The sequence below is a fragment of the Suncus etruscus genome, chromosome 3, assembly GCF_024139225.1.
Source record: "Suncus etruscus isolate mSunEtr1 chromosome 3, mSunEtr1.pri.cur, whole genome shotgun sequence".
Classification (NCBI taxonomy): domain Eukaryota; kingdom Metazoa; phylum Chordata; class Mammalia; order Eulipotyphla; family Soricidae; genus Suncus; species Suncus etruscus.
Window position 1 is genome coordinate 36,435,491 of NC_064850.1, and position 22,043 is coordinate 36,457,533.

A 22,043-nucleotide genomic window follows, 5' to 3' on the forward strand; every position below is an offset into this window, starting at 1 on the left:
CACTATGGCCATACCTAGCAGTGGTAGTGGTGGTGGGGCTCAAGGTGCCAAGGTTCAAGCTCAGGCCCCTGCACACACTGGGCAGGTGACCCTGACCACGCAGACCTCAGAAGGAATTCTGTTCTTACCTGTGCCAAGTGAGGTGCTTAGAATGGAGGCAAATGTGTGATCCTCTGTTCCTCAATAAAATGGGAATGTAGTTTTCTCAAGACTGACCTGGCAGATGGGGGCTTTGAGATCACTGCAGCCTGCAAACTAGCCTGTGAGTAAACTGAGCCCACAGCTCTCCTGTTTTTATAAAACCTGAGACTGCCCAGTGCACGCCCCTGGTGAAACCCACAAATCATTTCTCAAGGACCAGCTGCTTTCCAAATCTCAACCATCCATCCTAATGAGCCACTCACCTACAAGAGCTGTATATGTCCCTGGAGCTTGCCTAGAAGAGCTTGCCTGGCTGGGCTGTGTTAGTCCTTGCAGGTGCTTCTGAGTGGAGAAGAGGCAGCTGGTAAACTGACAGCACTAGAGAAATGCCACTGCACTCGGGGCCCAGTTTCTGAGTACCACTCGATATGTATCTGCCACAAAAGTGATCTCTGTCTAGGGAAGTTCAGGAGCCATGAAGGGGATCTTGTTCCCAAGGAGAGCAGCTGGAACTTGTGACTCCCATCTTTTTTCCACATTGGTGGGAGTTAGGGTGTGCCAGCAAGGTGAACTTATTCCAGGCACTCATGTCCCAACAAGACTCCAGGAAGGGGCTGTGGTGAGGTCACAGTTTCACAGGTGATTTTCTTCCTCTCTCTTTCCCCAGAACTTCCTCATCCGTGCAGGATGCTGGGACTATCGCTCAGCACCACTGTCTGTCCACCCAGCCCCACCCCGCCCTGGCCCTCCATAGCCTCGGATTTCTACAGCTTAAAGGCTTAAGTGTGGCCTGGGAATCCTACCTGTGGGGGTCCTCCCTCCACCTAGCAGGGGATTTGGCAGACAGGGCAGATTGGATCCTTTCTGACATGCCAGCCTTACACCCTTGAACATGGCCCTGGGGCTCCCTAGAGAAGGTCTTGGAGAAGGGGATTCAGCTGTGCCAGCACCTGGCTGTGAATGTGCCAGCCCGAGCTCTCCTTCGTAGCTAAGACAACTGGTTTTGTTTTCTTCCACTTTGCAGACCGAGGCTCAGCTTGTACAGTGGGTTCAGGGCGGAGTACCCTCACATGATTCCCAGTGCTGTGTCTTATGTCTGCTCTGTCTTATGTCTTATGCCTGCTCTGTCTTACGTCTTATGCCAAGTTTCTTATGTTCCTCATGACATCTTCATTTTGCAGCATCCTGGCCTAAAATCTAGCCAGGTGCCCCCTTTCCTAAGGTGGGGGGTTGTAAGCCTAGGTCACAGGGTGATCTCAAGAAGCAGAAACCTTCCTTGAAACCTGCCATCTGCTTCGGGCCACCCTACCACAAGCAGCCACAGCAATGGGAGGGACAGTTGCTGCCACCCTGAGCTCTGGTCTCCAGCGCCAGTTTCTAGCCACATAGCACATAGCACAGGTGGCACAGGTGACCTTTGCCCATTTGAAACCCATCGCTGGGCTCATGCAGCACGGATGGAGACCCACCACCTTTGCTGGGAAGCAAAGGGGTTAAGTCTCCATCCCCCCCTACCCCCCTCGTGCAATCTGATCTTAGAAGCAGTTAACAGAAGTTCCCAGGATAGTCCCCTGTGAGTCTTAGTGTATAGGAGAGTTTACCTTGCCTGAATTACTTCCTTTCTGAGCCTCATCTGGGTCATTTATAGCTGCAGCAAATGCCTTGGCACTTGGGGAGGTGGTTGGCTCGGGTGTGCCAAGGGTGAGCAACAGAGGGCAAGGGTGATCAACAGAGGGCAGGTCTGGCTGTCAAGCTTTGTAGGCAAAAATGGATTGCACAGGAGGCACTGAAATTGCACTGAACCCTGCTCTCTCTACCAAGGTCAAAGCCAATCCTCATAGCCCACATCCCCATAGCTCCAGAATATGTGTCCTCTGCAAGCATGACTTTATTCTAACTTTCAAAGCATTCCCAGGATGGGATAAATCACCAGCTCGCAAAACACTAGGGGGTACTCGCAATGGTCTTGAATTTTCATGGCCGAATGCCTCTTGATCTTTACCAAAATGTCCTAGATGCAAACATTCCTCTTGGAAATGAGATCCGGGCCAATCTGCTCCTCCTTTTTGAATTCTCCTTTTGGGAACCCAAAAGCCTTGAAGCTGCCCTTGAACTGACAATAGCAATTCTGTGGAAGACATTTGACGACAGGGAGGGGAAACAGAGAAGGGGCAGCTTCTATACTTTAATTGGCTACTACTGGTTTCAAAGTGGGAGCAGTTTTTTGGGGGTGGGGTCTCTGGGAAACTGATGTTTTCTGTGTCTTGTTGGGAGAATCTTGTCTTCTTTTTAATGAAAAGCCAAAAGTCTCCATGTAAAATAGAAGCAACTTTCAGAACTTTGGGTCAGTTTGTATTTACAGAGAAGGGTATTATTCAATTATTTGTTTTTGTTTTTGCTGGAAGCCTACCTACAAGTAAATGTCCAGCTCTCCTAGCAACAGCTGCTTTTGAGGTTTCTAAGGAGGGTGTAGAGTCATGAAAATGTTCTTGTAGGTGGAGATAATGTGGGAGATGATTTTTATTTGTATTATAGAGTGGTTTATTCAGTTGACTAAGTGGGGGAGATCAGGATAGAACCCAGGGATTCTTCAATGAGCTACATCACTAGTATTCAATTGGTTTCAAAAGTTCAATGAAAATGACCATGAGGTTCTGAACAAGGTACTGAAAATATCTTATAGCAGAACCTGGGGCCCTGCCTTCTGGAAACTTTTCTTCATAAAAAATAATTTCTTTATTTAAACACTGTAGTATACAAAGTTGCTCATAACATGGTTATTTCTAGCATTCAATGTTCCAGCATCAATTCCACCACCAGTGTAACTTCTCTAACATTGTCCCCAGTTTCCCATCCTCCCCCAAGCCTGCCCCTTTGATAGATATGAGCAATTTACTTAATATTGCTTGGTACCCAATATTGATAATGGGATTATCTAAAATACTATGAAAAGAAAATTTGTGAAAATTGTTATGTCAAAATATCTATTATATAAAATATATTATAAATTTATAAATACATTTTATATATCATTTTATCAATATATATTGGTGAGGGGGTATATTGTAAGAGGTCATGTCATTGAAGGGTTACTGAGCTATTTGTTGCTCATTGAGCATTTTGTTACTGGTTTTGTCTTTGAACTTAGCTGTCTTCTATGATAATTTTACATCTAGTTTGCTGCCTTACTCCTGGTATGTCAGTATTAAAAAAACATGGAGGCTACCTTTGCAGCCACACAGCCTAGGACTTATAGGGTTTGTTGAGCTGAGCCCATGACCCTAAAAATCACGATTCCACATGTCTTTACAGATTTCTCTCTTCTGGATATTTGATTTCTACAGAACTGTGGGAAAGGAGCGGGGTCTTGCATGTCTGGCCTCTTTCACCTGCATGTTTTTAGGGTTCTTTCCTCTGAAGCAGAAAATGATGCATCATTTTTCTTCTATGGCTCAGGCATATTCCATTGTGTGTTTTTATGGCTCAAGACCATGATTTTCTTACAGTCATCAGCCAGAGAGACCTTGGCTGTTGCTTTTGTGTTGATGACAATGCAAAGGGCTCCAGAACATCTGTGTGTGTGTGAAGGTCACATGGAAGAAACTCATTTGTGTCTCTGGATTGATTCTCAGGGATGCTAGGCAGGGGTAGAAACAGTTGCTGGGTCAAGTGACAGCTCTGAGTTCAACTTCCTGACTGGTTTCAAGGGCTGGTCCTCTCGCATCCCTGCTGCAGTATCCCAGGCTCTGCTGTCACCAGGCCTGAATTCTGAAGTGGATATTTCAGAGATGTCTTGTCGACAAGGTGTGAAGTGTTTCATGCTGTGTGTGTGTGTGTGTATATATACATACATACATACATATATACATATATATACACACAAAGTTTTATATTTATTTATATAAAATAAAAAATATATATTGGCCAGGGGGTGGAATTCCTATTCTAGGCATGTTCAATTGAATCTTACCCCTGACTTTAATACTAGTTTGGGGGATATTCTGGCCTGGTGTTTGATGAGTCACTCAAGAAGGGACCCCACAGCCCCATGCCATGCAGGGAATTGAACTCAAAGCTTCCAGCCTGGGCCAGAGTGGTGGCACTAGTGGTAAGGCATCTGCCTTGCAAGTGCTAGCCTAGGACAGACCGCTGTTCAATCCTCCTGCAATTTTTGAGCACATAGCAGGAGTAACTCCTGAGCATCAATAGGTGTGGCCCCCAAACAAACAAACAAAATTAAAATATATAAAACAAAGCTCCCAGCCTATGTTCTAGACTTTCCACTATCTCCTCTGTCCATCACATTGGTGTTCTAAGCCACATGTCTAAAATGTGATGGTGTCTAAGGTGCCGGGGTGCCAAGGGTTGGTCCATCTGCCTCCATCAGTGGTGGCAGCTGTGAGGCCAGTATGAACCCCGAACTCAGCTCCACCTCCCTCTTGTCTTGCAGCCATTCACGAGTTCCCCACGGACCTGTTCTCCAACAGGGAGCGCCAGCATGGAGCCGTCCTCCTGCACATCCTTGGGGTGAGTGGCCATGGGGTCCCCTTTTAGCAGCATGTCAGAAACAAAAGAGACTTGAGAACACAGTGGGTACTTGCCTTCATGCAGCTGACCCAGGTTCTATCCCTGGCATCCTATATGGTCCCCTGAGCCTGCTAGGCATGATTTCTGAGTGCAGAGACAGGAATAACCCCTGAGCACAGCTGAATGTGACCCAAAAATTGAGAGTCAGTCAGACAGACAGACCTTGGTCCTCTCTCAGCCACCAAGTCATGTGCCATGAAGTTGCTGGGTGATGTGTGTCCTTGAGTCCTCTGGTGAGAGCCTGGACAAGCAGCTCCAGCAAGACTTTCTTGTGTTTGTAACATGAAAATGACATCCCTGTCCCATATGCAGGAGTACAAGTGAGTTATTTGTGATGTCACTCATAGATAGGCTGAAGCTGTGCTTGGGGCTTGGACGTCCAGGGTATCTTGCTGGTAGGGTGTCAAGAGATGTCGTGGACTCCAGCTGACTTGTTACAGATGGGTGCTCCTCCTAGGCATGATCGCAGGCCCCGAGCACAGCTTCAGCCCATCTATGAGTGACATCACTGGGAACTGGACCGTCCCATCACTTCTCTGGGGTCCACGCTGCTTCTGCAACCTAAGGAGTGATGACAGAGATGATGTGGCCCATAGTGACAGACAAGTCCCTCTCGGCCTGTGCTGAGAGATGGCAACAGGTGCACCACACATGGGATTGGGGCAAGGCCTGGCATCCTCTCACCAGGACCCATCTCGAGAATGTGCCCCCAGGTGTGTTCCCCTTTCATCCCCCTGCATGCTGAGGTTAAGGCATGAGGTTTTGTGGGAAAGAATGAAGACCGTGAGAGTGGAGGTCTCCTGCTCGGGGCCAGTCCAGGGTCTGGAAAGAGAAAAGGTTTCAATAGAATGATCCTCTGCTAATGGAAACCAGAGTGAATCTGGCAAATGTGTTAGTGCCTGATGGGTCACCATCTCCCAACTCGGGCTGTCCTGCACCCTCCTCTCTCCCGTGAGGATGACTACTAACTAGTCTCTTTATTCTGCTAGCTAGTCTCATTCTGCTAACTATCTTACTAACTTATCTTACCTGTTAACTATCTCCTTTCAGCTAGCTAGTTATCTTAATCTGCAGACTAGTTTCCCCATTTTTCTACCTAGTTCTCTTCTCTGTTGAGTAGTTTTCCATTCAGTTCAATAATCCCTCATTCATCTAACTAGTCCTCTCAATCTGCTAGCTAGTACCACATTCCTTTAACTATTCTTTATCTGTTAACTAGTTTCTATTCTACTAACTAGCCCCCTTGGCTAATTAGTCCCTCTATCCTGTTAACTAGTCCTTTTAGACTGACAGCTAGTTCCTCATTCTGCTAACTAGTCCCCCTGCCAGGGCATACCTAAGCTTTTAAGGGGGCTTAGCCCATCAGATGTATCCTCAGATTTTCCTGGTTGGTAGAACTAATTTAACCCTCATAGGGTTCCTCTAAAGGCCCACTGTGGATGCCTTTTTCCCCTGCGTGGATGGTTGAGGAATTTCCAAAGAGACACCTGGCATTACATTTTCAGCCAGTATTTGACTATCTCTCCTTTGTATATATCAGGCAAAATAATGGCCTCTATCAAATAATTTGGCTCAGAAATTCTAGCACCAAAGTTTATTTGAGAACCCCTTTTTTTCTGGATATAGCCAGCCCTAAAAGCAAAGACAATTTTTCTCTTTGCTATTGCAGTTTCTGGTAATCAAGGGTGTAACCAGAATGCAGATCTTGACTCTCCTTAAGAAATAGGGAAGTTCATTCTTGGGGATTTGGTTCCTCCCCTCACTTAACCTCTAAAACTATAGAGTCCAGCCTAGAAAGATCAAGTTTCTAGATATTTCCTACTTCCTTTAATCCTGATTTTTGCATTTAAAGTAAGCTTGCAAGAAGTTACCTTGAGTTGTGACCTTCTCTCTTATAACTTAGAATTTTTACAGTCACACCTATAGCTTAGGTATTGTTATTGTTGTACTAGGCTTTGTAATTATAATTATTCTTTACCTCTGGCTAATTTTACCCCTACAAATTCCCCTGCTCAAAAAATTAAACTTGTCGCACTCCTGCCAGAAACATGTTGACCCCACATACTCTGTGTAGTTTCATTTATTTTATATTTCATATTTCGCCATCTGTGCAACCTACTCTCCCTAAAGTGGATTCACCGAAATCTCACTGATGGCTATAGAACAGAAGCCGCCTACAGCCGTCCCCCATTCTTCTAACTAACTCTCATTCAGCTAACTCACCCTCACATTCTGCTAGATAATCTATTGTTCTGCTAACGAGTCCTCTTATTCCTCCAATAAGCCCCCTCAGTATGCTAACTAACCTCCTCAATCTGCCTTGCTGCATGAAAGTCTTGGCATCTTGGAGACAAATCTCTTTCCTGAGCTTCCAAGCATCTCTGGAATTTTACAGGAATCCATCAGAGTAGGTGACGAAATGGTGGTGAGGGAATACAATCCTGGCCACCTCATGTGTACTAATAAAGTTTTATTGGGACAAAACCAGGCCCCGTCCTTGACAACCCCTGTTCAACAATAGCAGAGTATCTAAAACAGGCTGTGTGCCCTCTGGAGACTAAAACACTTAGTATGTGCTCTTTGAGAAAGTTCCCTGGTGCCTTTTATAGTGCAAGAACAAATGAGTTTAGAAGCCAGCTTTTGAAGGCAGCCTCAGGGTCTGGAAACTGAGGCACCATCTTTGTTTTTGAAGCTACTCAGGAGCCCAAACCAGGACTCTGCAGCCACCACCCCAGATGCCTCGGCTACCTTTTTTGTCTTCATGTTCAGTCACTGTTAGTTAGTTGTAAGGCGTCTTGTCCGAAGCCAAGCAAAGCCATCTGGCTTTTCTGTCACTAGAGTACCCATATTTGTGACATAGGTGGCTTTTTAAACGTGAAACTCTAGGGTTCTTATCCTCAGCTCTCCTTTAACACCTCATGTTTTATCCCCCAACTTCCCCTTGTTCTCTCCTCCTAGTCCTAGGGCCTGGTTGTCCCTTACACACCACAGACGTACCTGGCCCCAGGACCTTTGCATGTGCTGTGAGGTCCTGGCTTCCATCCCCGACCCCAAAATCAAACAGACCAAACAATCATTAGAACAATATTTGCCATGTAAGGTGAGCACAGTAGGGCCATGCTAGAACAAGGTGAAGGTTGTCTACGAACTTTTTTGGTGGGGGACATGCCCAGAAACACTCAGGTAGGGACCAGAGAGATAGCACAGCAGTAGGGCATTTGCTTTGCAAGTGGACAACCTAGGACCAACGATAGTTCGAATCCCAGCATCCCATATGGTCCCCCGTGCCTGCTAGGGGCAACTTCTGAGCACATAGCCAGGAGTAAACCTTGAGCGCCGCTGAGTGTGGCCCAAAAACCAAAAAAAGAAGAAAAAAGAAACACTCAGGTAGATATTACTACTGGCTCTGTACTCAGACATCTCTCCTGGGGATGCTCAGGAAATCATATGGGATGCCAGAGATCGAACCCAGGTCAGCTACAATTAGGACAAACACCTCTCCCACTGAACTATTGCTCCAGCTTCTATAAACCCGTTTAATCATCTGGTCTCCTGTTCCTCTGTCACTGAAGCAATGCACAGATTTGACTTTACCATGGTCACCTGCATCTGAGCCCTGACATCAGCTCTGGGGTCCTCCCTGGTGCATAAGCATGGGGGGGCTGTGATGGCATTGGTGGGGATGGATGAGCAGCTGGTTGCATGAACACAGGAAGGGGGCACCAGACCCCCAGGCCTCAATTTCTGAGGGTCTTGAGGGCACAAATATTTCACCCTCGACTGACAGGTCCCTAACCCCCTCACCTCTTCCTGGCAGGCCCTGTACATGTTCTATGCCTTGGCTATCGTGTGCGATGACTTCTTCGTTCCATCTCTTGAGAAGATCTGTGAGGTATGCAGGAGTGCAAGAACCCCCACAAAGAGGCACATGGAGGCACCTCTGAGCCTCAAAAGGAGCTGGGGTGTGTCCCAGAATCCAGCAGAAGGAATTTGCTCCTCCCAGTCCTCCACTTGTAATTCGGGTCCAGACCCCACCCTCAAGGGGCCTTCTGGTTATTCAGTAATAATAGCATGTGTTTAGGGCTACCTTTTCCAGTGACCCAAGAGCCTTGCTATGTTGGAGGGGCTCGGAGGATCTGGGGTATCCCAAAGGCACCTTCCATCTGTATGTCCAGGCCATGTGGAGCAGTCCTAGCACAGTGGGGCTGGAGACTACTGGAGCTACACTGGCAGTATTCAGGGGCCACATTCGGTGTGGTCAGGGGTGACGAGGATCAAACTTGGGGAGCAGCTTGCACACCATCCCTTCATGCTGTCTCCCCATACTCTGAGGACCAGAGTGTAGGTTCCTTCAAGTGGGATCCTGGAACCCTCATCACCATGGGTTCTCCAAGCATCTGAGCCCCTGGAATCATCTTCCCAATTAGGGGGTAGACTCTAGGCCAGCTGGTCCCAGCCCTGAGTCCAGCCATAGCCCCCGGCAAGCACCTCTGGAGTCTCCCAAAGAAGGCTCTGGGGTGAGAGCTATGCACCCTCACCCTACAGGGGCTCCCAAAAAGTTCCTCTGCCCTGCCGTGTTCTAGCACTGGGGACTCAAACAAGAGGAAGATCAGGCCCACTGGGGCAGTAAGTGTGTGGAACCCCCACCCTGCATTCTCCATTTTCAGTTCTCAGGACCAAAGGCTCCTCCTGCCCCAGTCACATGACAGTCCCAGAGCACATTTAGGGGCTCAGAACCAGCAGGTTCAGATGAAAAGGGGATACTGGGGGGGGGGGGTCCCATGCATGATCCTGTGGGCACTTCTCTTCCAGAAACTCCACCTGAGTGAAGATGTGGCTGGAGCCACCTTCATGGCCGCTGGCAGCTCTACCCCAGAGCTGTTTGCCTCCATCATTGGTGAGCACCCATGTCACCTCACTAATATACCCACACACCCATGTCCCCATGTCACCTATAACCCCATATCCCGAACTCCATTTCCTCATAACCTCATATTCCAACAACTCCCACACTCAACATCACCCCACACCTCCATATCCTGCACATCCTCCAAACCCCCACAACCCCCAGACACCCAATGGTCCAACCCTGACCCTCCCCACACATTCACACTGCCCACACCCCTCACCCCTACTCATCAATACCCTCTCACACCCTCAGACCCTTAATTCCTCACACCCCCATTCTCTGTACCGCCTCATTGCCCACATCCATCCCCCCTTATACCCCGATACTCTCCTAATCCTCCACACTCCTGCACACCCCACATCCCACACCCTCCACCCCAGCCTAAACCCGAGATCACTAGTTTGGGGCTCAGATTAGTTTGAGGCTTCCCTGAGCTCCCCTCAGAGAGTTGGGTGCTGGAAAGCAAGTGAGTAGTTTCCTGGGTGCCTCTGGGGAGGTGGTTTCTGGGGCTGAGAAAATGCCCTAAACTCAGACTACAGTGACAGGCACCCTCATTCTGCAAAGGGACGAAGGCAGCACCCGGCATTGAAGCTGCTGCTGCTAGCAAACTGGGGTGGGGGTTGTGATGGCTTCTTGGAGCACCTGGTCCCATGGAGGACAACCCCTCCTATAGGGGGTAGTGGGTGCAGCACAGGCTCTGAGGGCCCCCTACCCCCAGGTGTGTTCATCACTCACGGGGATGTGGGGGTCGGCACCATTGTGGGCTCCGCTGTCTTCAACATTCTGTGCATCATTGGAGTCTGCGGGCTGTTCGCTGGTCAGGTAGGTATCTTGGGCTAGCCCCCAAGCCCTCATGCAAGCCCCCAGGCCCTTCATTCAATCTCCAACCCCCCCATTCAAGCCCAAGCCTCTCATTCAAGCCCCCAGGTCTCTCATTTAAGCCCCAAATCCCCTCATTCAAGACCCTAGACCCCCGTCAAGCCCCCAGGCCTCCTCATTTAGGCCCCCAGGGCTCCCATTCTAGACCTCAGAGTTCTCATATGAGTCCCAAATATCCTTATTCAAGTCCCCGAAACCTATTCAAGCCTCCAGGTGCCCATGGTTTTGAGAGCCTAGGGCTCCTGAACCCTTCGCCCCCACCTGTGCGTGCACTCAGTGAATTAATATGAGGGAACGAAGCTTGTCCTACAAGTTGGACCCTAAACTCAAGATTCTGGAAGCCACAGGCGAGAGCGGGCCATGGGGCCCAGTGTCCTGAGATGTTGGATTTGTCCTTGTGAGTCCAGCCCACAGGGAGGTAGCATCACTGGCCAGTCCCCCTAGATGGTTCTGGAGGGAGGGAGCTTCCCCCTGCCTCAGTCTCCTGTCAGCCAACCTGTGGAGCTTTGTCCTTGATGTCCCCGACGGACACTCCATGGCTCTGAAGAAAAAAAGTCACCTGGTGACTTTTGGGTGGTGGAACTGAATCTGGTGCAGTGGGTACACAAAAGCTCCTAGGTGTGTCCCTGTGCTTGTGGGGATCCAGAGGGGCTCAGCATCCTGGCCCCAGTTCTGACAGCATGTTTGCAGGTGGTGCGCCTGACGTGGTGGGCCGTGTGCCGGGACTCTGTGTACTACACACTCTCCGTCATTGTGCTCATCGCTGTGAGTGCTCCTGCCCGCCCCCCTCCCCACCCCAGACCCTTTGGGGGGGCTGGGGGGGCCTAGAAAGAATCCAAGGGCCATAGGGAGGATAGTGGGACTCAGGTGCCACCAGCGCCCCCTGCTGTTCATCTTGAGCTCTTTGCTCCATGGGGATTCCCGGACCTCACCTTCCCAAGGATGAATTGAACTTCTGGTTGCTGGCTTGTGGCAGCAGCAGTGAGGCCAGCTGGAGCCCCTGGGCAGAGGGGCGTTCTGCTGGTGGTGGGGGCAGTACCCCTGGGGACCCTAGTGCTGTGGTAATCATCATGGCGCAGGACAGGGCAATACAGAACACAGGACAAGGGCCGGGCAGTTGGCAGGCTCACAAAGAAGCTCAGGATTTGGGTGCATGTAGGGTTCTGGGTTTGGGGAGTAGGGTGTACCCCTACCTGACTTGGCATCATGGATCCCTGTGTCACCGATGTCCCCAGACCTGGCGGTTGACAGCTGCAACATTTACTACTGTTGCTTATACAAGTCTCAGGGCCTGGGTGCTTTTTGCTCTGTCCTCTGGAGGACTGTAGGCATCCTGGGGTTTGAGCCCCCAGGTCCCTTCATCCAGACCCTCAGGTCTCTCATTTAAGCCTCAACTCCCCTCGTTCAAGCGAAATGAGTTAGACTCGCAGTCAGCCAAGTGGCCCTGAGCTGGCTCAGATTCTCAGACCCGGTGTTGTTCCTTAGTGCCATGAGGCATGGCATTGCTAGTGGTCCCAGACAGAGGAGTTAGCTAATGCATGCACAGCTACTAATACACTCACATATAATACACCTAGATACAGAAATCCATAAATCCACCCCACAGATAGGTAATATAAATGCGTTTAATAGTACACTAACATAAACACGCACATAGGAAACTTCGTAAATCCATCCCACAGATAGATGATGAATGTGTGATTTCTAGTATGTTCACATAAACACTCATCCACTCCACAGATAGATGATGCACTATATATATATATACATATAGATAGTGGTAACTCCATAAATTCATCCCACAAGTAGATAATGCATGTACAATTACTAGTATACTCACATACACACATACGTAGGACCCATCCGTAGAAAGAGAATTCATGCATGATTACTAGTAGACTCACATACACACAGGGATACCCATGGATGCATCCACAGATACTCCCATAGGCACACATATGACACACTTGCACACATATGCTCATATAATAATATGTCTGGGACCAGAAAGATAACACAGTAGGTACAGCACTTGCCTTGCATACAACCAGCCCAAGTTCGATCCTTGGCATTCCATATAGTACCCTAAGCCCACCAGGAATGATTTCTGAGCACCCACCCAGGAGAAGCCCTAAGTATAGCCAGGTGTGGCCTTCAAAACAATAAAACAATAAATAATAATATGTCTGGGGCCGGAGAGATAGCATGGAGGTAAGGTATTTGCCTTGCATTCAGAAAGATGGTGGTCCAAATTCTGGCATCCACTATGGTCCCCTGAGCCTGCCAGGAGTGATTTCTGAACGTTGAACCAGGAGTAACCCCTGAGCACTGCCGGGTGTGACCCAAAAACCAAAAACCAAAAAAAAAAAAAAAAATAGTTTGTACACATGCAGGTTAATTTACAAATATATGTGTAGATACTTCTATAGGTCATCCATAGGTCCACATATGTATACTTTTATACTACCATATGCACATAGATACACACAATGCACCTATGACACACATATATAGGTAGATCATACATGTATCCATAGATATTTCCATAGGCACATACATGAACAGAACACATATACACAAGCTCATGTCACAGTATATACATGTCTTGTATGCATCTTTCTGGAGCTCTAAACATACCCATGGATATTTTTCTAGAGACACATATCTGTTGATTCAGTCATCCGTATATGCATGAGACACCAATGGGCAGGCAAACAAACAGGTCAGCAGGCAGCCACTCGTTCTAGATGAAGCCCAGAGCCGCGTGGTTTCTAACACACAGTTATGTGTGGCTCTTGGTGCACTGTGCCTGCCTTTGTTTTCCTCTAGCAGTAAATGTGGCCCCCTCTCTATGTTTCTTTTGCCTTCCAGTTCATATACGATGAAGAAATTGTGTGGTAAGTTTGGGTGCTTTGTTTCTTATGGTTCCTGTCATCCAGGTTGTAGGGAGCTGGTGAGGATCGTTGACTCGCCAGAACCTTTTTGCTCACCCCCTTCTCTGTCTCTCTATAGAGATGCAGGCAGTGCCCCACAGTGTCCCTACCCTTCCCAATTGTTTTCTTTCTTTTTTTTCTTTTTTCTTTTTTTTTTTTTGTTTTTGGGCCACACCCGGCGGTGCTCAGGGATTACTCCTGGCTGTCTGCTCAGAAATAGCTCCTGGCAGGCACGGGGGACCATATGGGACACCGGAATTCGAACCAACCACCTTTGGTCCTGGATCGGCTGCTTGCAAGGCAAACTCCGCTGTGCTATCTCTCCGGGCCCAATTGTTTTCTAAAGCTAAATGAATCAAGGTCGGAGCCAATCCATTCCACCAGGGCCAGGAAGTACAGGGTTGAAGAGGTAGTGTGAAGGAAAAGACTGGAGCACTGACCTTGCTTTCAGGGACCCTGAACACTGTCCCCAGCTCTGTGTGGCCCTGGAGCCCCACAGGGTGTGGCCCTGGTGTCTGAGCAGAACATTTTGGAGAAGAGAAACTCAGATCCTCCTGTGAGGTCACTCTTCCCACTCAGACCTATGGGAAATGAATGTCCCAGACATTAAGGCTCCTCTAAGGATCCCACCCCTGCCCTTTAGTTTCAGCAGCTCCCAGAAGCCTCTCCCTCCGACACCCCATTTTCACAGGCCCAGAATCTCACATAATCTGAGGATCTCAGTCTGCCTCTGCACCATTCTAAGCCCCTTCTCTGCCTGGCTCCTGAGCTAAGGAGGGTGATCCTGACCCCCACTTTCCCAAGCATGGAGGGAACCCAAGAGACTTGGGCAGGTGGGGCAGCAAGGGCTGGGAGGGTCCTCCACATGCCCCACACTCTAACCGCCGTCTCCTGTGTCTCTTTGAGGTGGGAAGGCCTGGTGCTCATCATCCTCTACGTGTTTTATATCCTCATCATGAAGTGAGTGCCCTGCGCCCCCTCCTCCATGCTGGCAATGCCCCGGCCTCTGGTCAGGCCACAAGAGGCAATCTGAGTGGAGAGATATGATCAGATATTATTTTGGGGCATGGGCCACATCCAGGCTGGGGGCATGCTCCTGGTAGGTGGGAGATAAGGCAGCTCCCATTTATGTGGCCAGGGAAATCCATCTTTCACCATCTCAGCAATTCTCCCTTCTGCATAATTATAGGGGGCTGGAAGGCCCTGAGGCAGGAAGGGTGCTCTAGCACATTCCATCACATTACATCATGGGTGAACCTGCTGAATGTCCCTTAATGTCTAACATTCCCATGGGGACACTTGGGAGCATGTGAGCTCTAAGTATAATGATGGTGCCTGCCAAGGTATGAGAAGGGAGGGTCCTTGGTTAGTGAAGGGATCTCTTTGGGGCTGGGAAGGTCTGGCAGTGAAAGGCCATGATGGTTACACAGCTCTGTGTGTTCCACAAAGTCTCCAGAATCCTGATTTTGGGAAAGGATGTGGAGGCCACAGAGAAGTCTTAGCAGAACAGGTCGCATGGCATATGTGAAGTTGTGAATTCAGACATCTCATACTCTCCCAAACTCCACTGAGAGTGACTTAAAGCACCACAAACTATAAAAAGGGGAAGCAGTCAGGAGAGTCTCCCCTTGTAGACAATCCCCCACCCTACATGGTACCAAGAAAACTGAGAAGACATGAAGCCCCCATATCTCTCCCTAGCAGCTGCCCTGGAGCCTGGGCCTCACTGGCAAATTGCAGTCCTTTAGGAAAAATCAACTCTGAGGGCTGTGATGGGAGTGAGAGGCCCAGACTTGAGCTAGGGCAGGAACATGGGAAGTTTCATGGGAGGAAACACAGAGAGGGGAAACCAGACTCAGGCGCTGGGTAGGAATGAGGGGTATGGATGCCTTGACTTGGGCATAGGTGGGAAATGGGGGGGGGGGGTGTCCAGACAGGGACCCTGAGCAGGAACAGTGGAGAGGGAAGACTTGGTCATGAGATGGGGGTGACTAATTGGGGGCAGATTTGGGCTGAGTGTGGGAATATAGGGGAGGGGTCCCCCAGACTTGGGCCATGGGCAGAAACTGGAGAGGGGCAGACTCTGGCCATGGGGGAAGTACAGGGGACCCAGATTTGAACCATGGGTAGAAACTCAGGCAGGAGGCAGACTTGGATTATGGGGGGAATCTGGCAGGGCCCAAACTTGGCCCATGGAGGAACAAGGGGTTGATCAGACTTTGGCCATGGGGGTGGGGGGGCATGTAGGTCTTGGTAGGAACTTGGGCCTTGGTAGGAACATGGGGGACTATAGGAGGCCCAGACTCAGGCAGTAGGCAGGAATCTCCTCTCCAAAGGCCCCCAGGAGCGAGCCAGACCCTTCTAAGGCCCAGGGCAGCTTTGCTAGACTCTGCTCCTGCCCACACAGGTACAATGTGAAAATGCAGGCCTTCTTCACCATCAAGCAGAAGGCCGTGGCCAATGGCAGTACAGCCAATGAGCTGGAGGACGGTAATGACCACTGCTGCTCTGATGACCCCTCCATGCCATTGCTGGGGTCAGGTAAGGCTGAGCAGACAGGAGAGACCCCGGCCTCGGCCGCCCAGCCCCATCCATGCACACATGTCCCCACCTACCCCACAACTGTCGGGCCCTCAGGGACCGTCATGCCCAGAAAGTCTTGGGCCGGACACAATGTCAGATTGGTTCAGTGGGAAGAGGAGGAGGAAGGAGCCATGGTCCATCCCTAGGGGTTTACCATGTACCCCCAGGACTGAGTTCTGCTTGGCCAAATGAGAACCTAGGCCAGGGTACTGAGGCCTCCAGGTGCAGAAGCCCCTGCTGTACCCAGTGCTGATACAGCTGGAAGCCCCTGCCCAGCTGGTCCTCAGCAGATTTAGATGCCCTAGTCCAGGGCTTGGGGACCTCGGAGCCAGCCCATTCACATTGTCCACTTCCCCCAAGTCCTTCAGGCCCTTTGCCGCAGCTTTGGGAACCGTCTAACTTCTGTAACTCAGAAGTTTCTGGGAAGTTCCCACAGTGGAGTGGTTGCCAGAATGTGCACCAGCTCTCCATGATCAGGGTCGCAAAGGGGGGTTGGAAAGCAGGTCAGAGGAGGGAGCTGGGTCCCCCATGACCCTCTCTCCCTTCTTCCCTGCAGCTCTGAGCAGGTCCCAGTGCAGACCATTTAAACTCCCTTGGTAGGATCAGGGGTCTCAGGACCCCAGAGGCTGAGCTCTCCTCTGTCTTTCCTAATTCCAACCAAGGGCACATCAGGTGGAGCCTTTTCTCATCCCTGTACTCTTCTGGTCTATCTTTCCATCTTTGCTGGGTCTATCTGCCCATTTCTGCTGATCTGTCTGTCCATCTTTGTTGGTTTGTCCATCTCTCTGGTCTGTCTGTCAACCTCTGTCAGTTCTGTCTGTCCATCTCTGGTCTGTCTGTCTGTTTCTGCTGATCTGTCTATGCATTTCTGCCAGGTTTGTCTGTCTGTCTCTGCTGGTCTGCTTGTTTGTGTCCTTCTCTGCTGGTCTTCTATCACTGTTGGGTCTGTCTGTCCATCTTTGATGGTCTGTCCATCTGCTGCTCTGTCTCTCCATCTCTGTCTCTGGTGGTTTGTCTGTCCCTCTCTGCTGGTCTGTCTATCTCTACCCAGCTCATTCTGTCTCTCAAGCTATTCCAGGCCCAGCTCAGATGGACTCTGGTTGGGAGGAGGCTTATCCTATTTCCTGTCCTGGGATGTTCTCGTCTGCAGAACATGTCCAGGAGGGGACAACACTGTGGCTGCTACTGGGGCTCCATCTCCCTCTTGGGGCCAACCTGGCCTCAGGACAAAGGCAGGGGTCCATGTCCCAGACTTCTCCAGACCCACAGGGTGATTGGGAGAATGAGTGGGAGTCCTCAAACCCTGGGAAGTGCCCGTTCTTGTGGGAACAGCCAGAGAGCACCCAATAGCCTCCCCATGTGTGGATTCCTCTAGACACCATTTTTCAGCCCCTCCTGTTATTGGGATCTCACTTAAACCAGCAGTACATTTGCCACGTCCATTTCCATCCTGTACACAAGCACAGCTGAGTCCTAGGATGAAAGCTGATGGGGGGTTCCCCCATTTTTGGATGCTAGTGGGAGTTCTCTGCTCTCTGCTGGTCCAGTGGTTCCCACTCACCAAGGCCTCCTTGCCTCCTCCATACCCTGGGAGGGGTATAAGACCTGGCCTGGGTCTGACCTATGGAACCCTGACTCTGGGAAGCCCTTGAGGGCTGCTTCCTGGGGTCCTTAACTCTAGCCAGCTCTGGCCTCAAAAAAGCTGGTGACCCTTCACAACTCTTATGAATATTGTCACCAGGTGGTGCCGTGACAGTCTGGGAGCCCCTGCTGCTCCTCTGCTTCTGTGATAGGGGCTCTATCACAACCCAAAGGACTTCAGGCTTAGGGGAGACACCAGCTTGCTTGCATCGGGGTACAGAGCCTCCCAAATGGGACTGAGCAATGGCCACTCCCAAGGCCCCAGCCTCAGGGTTCTGCAAACAGGATCCCTGCTACTAACATCCTCCAATAACTCAGTCCCTCTCAAGAATGCTCCCCAGATCTCAGGCTTCCACTGCAAGCTAATCCCCTCCAGCAGTGCAGCCTGCGGCCTCTGCCTCCTTAACCTCTCCTCTTCCAAACTGTAAGTAACCCGCTTGCGCCCATAACACACTCCATCATGGAGCCCCAGCAGCCCCTCCGCACCTGCGGGAGGTTGGTATCCATGTCGGACTAATGCATGTCCTTACCCCACCACCCAGCCTGTTTCTAACCCTCTGCCTCCTGTCTGCTGAGCCTTGCTGCCTGGGGGGGAGATGGGGTGGGGAGGGTGTTGGGTTGGGTGGCACAGCTGTGTCTGAACCTCTAATCCCATGCGGTTTCATGCTCCCATATCATGGTTACCCATAAGGGGCACCCCCAGAACTCAGGTGCAGCCCTCCTAGACCTTTGTGGAATGCTAGAGATAAATAAAAGTGCCAGCAGCCCCCCAGGTCGCTTCCTTTAAGCTTAACCCAGAAAAGTGGCCAAGTCCAGGGACTTGGGCTCTGTATTCCCAAGGGAGGGTTACAGGCCAGAGAAAGCACAGTGCTCCCCTCTCTTTCCCTGCCTGTGGGGGAGACAGGAACTGCCTGTGAGGTCTCACTGGCCTCTTCAGGGGTTTGTGCATCCCATCTTTGCCCCAATCCCTACCTACACTGCAGGGAATAGTTAGTAGCATGAACCCTGCAGGGGGGCAGAGATGGTCACCCAGAACAGAGGATACAGAAGCCAGTTTACTCTGGTGCTTTCTATCAGTTTCCATTGTAGGGTGACAGCCAGTGGGTACCTTTTTATAATGACCTTTGTGAGCAGGAGGAAAGGAAGATATCCATAGAGCAGCAGTAAGAGGTCACAACAGTCCATCTGTGTGGTCAGGGGGCTGCCCAATAAGGCCAGAGTTAGCCCAGCCCCAGAAGTGGGGACCCATCACTTGGTTGGGAGCATCTACCCAGGAGTAACCCTGGAGCAGAGGGACTCTGGGCATACCCCAAGCTGGCACGCCTGTCTCAACTAAGGCCAGAGCCATAGCTGCACTCTGGGCTGGGAGTCTGGCTTTGACCCCTGGCCCTTAAGTACTGTTGATACTGGGACCCCATGCTCACTTGGATGTCCTGCTCACTACAGTGAAGGAGGAGCCACAATATGGCAAGAACCAGGTGGTGATGGTGGACGAGGTGATGAGCTCTAGCCCGCCCAAGTTCAGCTTCCCTGAGGCCGGCCTTCGCATCATGATCACCAATAAGTTTGGGCCCAGGACACGGCTGCGGATGGCCAGCAGGATCATCATCAATGAGGTGCGTCTGCTTCAGGGGACCAAGAAGCCTTCAGAGGGGGACTGGCCAATATGCTCTGGGTGTTGGCTGCAGGGGGCCAGGCTCTACAACACCCATGACAGGAGGAGCAGCAGGACTATGGCCTATGGATGGCAAGGCTGCTTCTCAGAATGGAACTAAAGGCAGGCATCAAGCCCCAGAGCACATTGGTTATGTTCATTGGAGCAAGGATGGAGATTTAAGGTGTAATTTCAGGCCACACACAAAGCCGTACCTTGGGAACTTCCTTGTCCTCTGGACCCCTGTCTCAGCAACAGTTTTGTGCTGAAGCTATCATTTGAGTACAAGATAGATTGTAATCCTGTGCATAAGTGTAGGACAGATTCCTTCCTGCTCCTCGAACCTTCCAGCTCATGTGCTAGTACTCTCAGCCAAGCTCAAAGAACTTTGATGCTGACTGCTTGCAGAAGTCAGGTGGCAAATTAGATAGATGATATAGCAGGGATGATGCGTGGCTTGTACCCAAGCCGGGTTCGATCCCTGACATCCCATATGGTCCCCTAAACCTGCCAGGAGTGATTCCTGAGTACAGACCCAGAAATTAGCCCCTGAGTACCACTAGATGTGGCCCAAAACCTAAAAAAAAAATTTTTTTTAATGAAACAGAAGTCAGGTGGTACTTGCTCCAGAAATTTCTGGAGTTTTAACCCTTCTGATTCTATTTCACACAGAATATGCCCTCTCTATGATAAGTTTATTAGGAAGAGAAAACATTGCAAGTGTGGGATCATTCTGAATAACTTTGATTGGCAGAATGCAAATCAACGAGGGACCAGAGAAATAGTGCAACAGATAGGCACTTGATTTGCATGTGACTGACTTGGGTTCGATCCCTGGTATCCCATCTGGTCCCTCGGGTGACACAGGCGTGAACCCTAAGCTCAAAGTTAGGAGTAAGTCCCGAGCACTGCAGGGTGTGGCCCCAGAACCAAAAATAAAATTTGAAAACATAAATTGGTGACATTTCACCTCATCCTGCTCATTTTTCAGGGATATTATACCCATAGTACTGAGAGAATTGATCAACTCTTGAGGGGCTGGGGATTCAGTAATTAGTATATTTTTCCCACAGTATATGAAGCAAGGGAAATTCCAGAATTTTGACAAGCCAGTAGGATGCTGGTGACAGTACTGGGATTCTACTTGTATCAGATTCACTGGAGAGGTACCTCCCCAGGAAGGCATTGGACTCCGTTTCCTATGAACCACAAGCGCCTTGCATGTTCCTCATTTCTGCTCCCCTATCTGAAGCTATCAGGCAGAATGCATCCAGCTCTAAAAGAGACACCTCACCAAAGCACCCCCACTTTTAGGAATTCCATCCTGCAATGGGACAGGGAAGAAGAAACGCTAGACACACACACACACACACACACACACACACACACACACACACACACACACACACGTCCAGATAGATCCTGTATGTTTTTCACCTTTTTGAGAGTCTCCTCAATGGTACATTCAGAAGTACATGTTATTGAGGATGGATCCAGGCTACCTCACTGCAAAGCTGCAACCCTTTAAACTTTCTCCAGGCTCCTCTTTAGTCACTTTATTTTTGTTTTGGGGCCATACCTATGTTCTCAGGGATTACTCCTGGCTCCACACTCAGAAATCACTCCTGGCAGTGCGGGAGGATCATATGGACTGCCAGGGATTGAACCCGGGTTGGCCACATGCAAGGCAAGCATACTTTGTACTATCTCTCTGGCTTTGGTGCTAAGGATTAAACCTGGCTGCATTGCTAGACAAATACTTTATCTTTTGTACTATCTGTCTGGTCACTGTTGAGGATTTTTCACTTTTGTTCGGGAGGTTATGGCCTTTTTGGCTCACTCTTTTTCTTTCTTTCTTTCTTTCTTTCTTTCTTTCTTTCTTTCTTTCTTTCTTTCTTTCTTTCTTTCTTTCTTTCTTTCTTTCTTTCTTTCTTTCTTTCTTTCTTTCTTTCTTTCTTTCTTTCTTTCTTTCTTTCTTTCTTTCTTTCTTTCTTTCTTTCTTTCTTTCTTTCTTTCTTTCTTTTTTCCTTTCTTCCTTCCTTCCCTCCCTCCCTCCCTCCCTCCCTCCCTCCCTCCCTCCCTCCCTCCCTCCCTCCCTCCCTCCCTCCCTCCCTCCCTCCCTCCCTCCTCCCTCCCTTCCTTCCTTCCTTCCTTCCTTCCTTCCTTCCTTCCTTCCTTCCTTCCTTCCTTCCTTCCTTCCTTCCTTCCTTCCTTCCTTCCTTTCCTTTATTGCTGAGGATCAAAACCAAATTTGGTGCATGCAAGTAATGCACTTCACATTTTGGAGGGGGCAGGTAAGAGGGGGGTGAGTTTTAAATACACTTTTTTTTGGGGGGCACACCTGGTTACACTCAAGGGTTACTCCTGGATATGTGCTCAGAAATCGTTCCTGGCTTGGGGGACCATGTAGGATGCCAGGGGATTGAACCACGGTCTGTCCTAGGCTAATGCCAGCACCGATGCCTTACCGCTTCGCGCCACTGCTTCGGCCCCTTAAATACAATTAAAGACTGACACTACCCCAGCTTTTCTTGTTGTCATGCCTTTTGCTAACAGGGAAGTGGACATTAGAACCACACTTAGGTATCACCATATACCACCAGAGTGGCTAAAATGAAAGCATGATGATATCAAGTGTTGACAAGGATGCAGAACCATTGAGAATCTTACTTGTGGCTGGTGCAAGAATAAAAAGGTTCATCGTGTCCCCTCTCAT

The 22,043-nt window shown here is 49.7% G+C and overlaps 1 protein-coding gene across 2 annotated transcripts in view; it reads left to right on the plus strand.

The window, feature by feature from the left end:
* The window catches only part of SLC24A4 (solute carrier family 24 member 4), a 131,981-nt gene that overhangs the window by 85,351 nt on the left and 24,587 nt on the right, over positions 1 to 22,043 (plus strand). Inside the window, exons 3-11 of one of the 2 annotated variants that reach the window (XM_049769812.1) lie at positions 4,592 to 4,668; positions 8,546 to 8,620; positions 9,541 to 9,625; positions 10,356 to 10,459; positions 11,207 to 11,281; positions 13,388 to 13,413; positions 14,356 to 14,409; positions 15,857 to 15,990; positions 19,120 to 19,289. In XM_049769812.1, coding sequence (XP_049625769.1) covers positions 4,592 to 4,668; positions 8,546 to 8,620; positions 9,541 to 9,625; positions 10,356 to 10,459; positions 11,207 to 11,281; positions 13,388 to 13,413; positions 14,356 to 14,409; positions 15,857 to 15,990; positions 19,120 to 19,289 — 800 coding nt within the window. The remainder of the gene's footprint in view (positions 1 to 4,591; positions 4,669 to 8,545; positions 8,621 to 9,540; positions 9,626 to 10,355; positions 10,460 to 11,206; positions 11,282 to 13,387; positions 13,414 to 14,355; positions 14,410 to 15,856; positions 15,991 to 19,119; positions 19,290 to 22,043) is intronic. The other variant, XM_049769813.1, reaches the window with a different exon arrangement.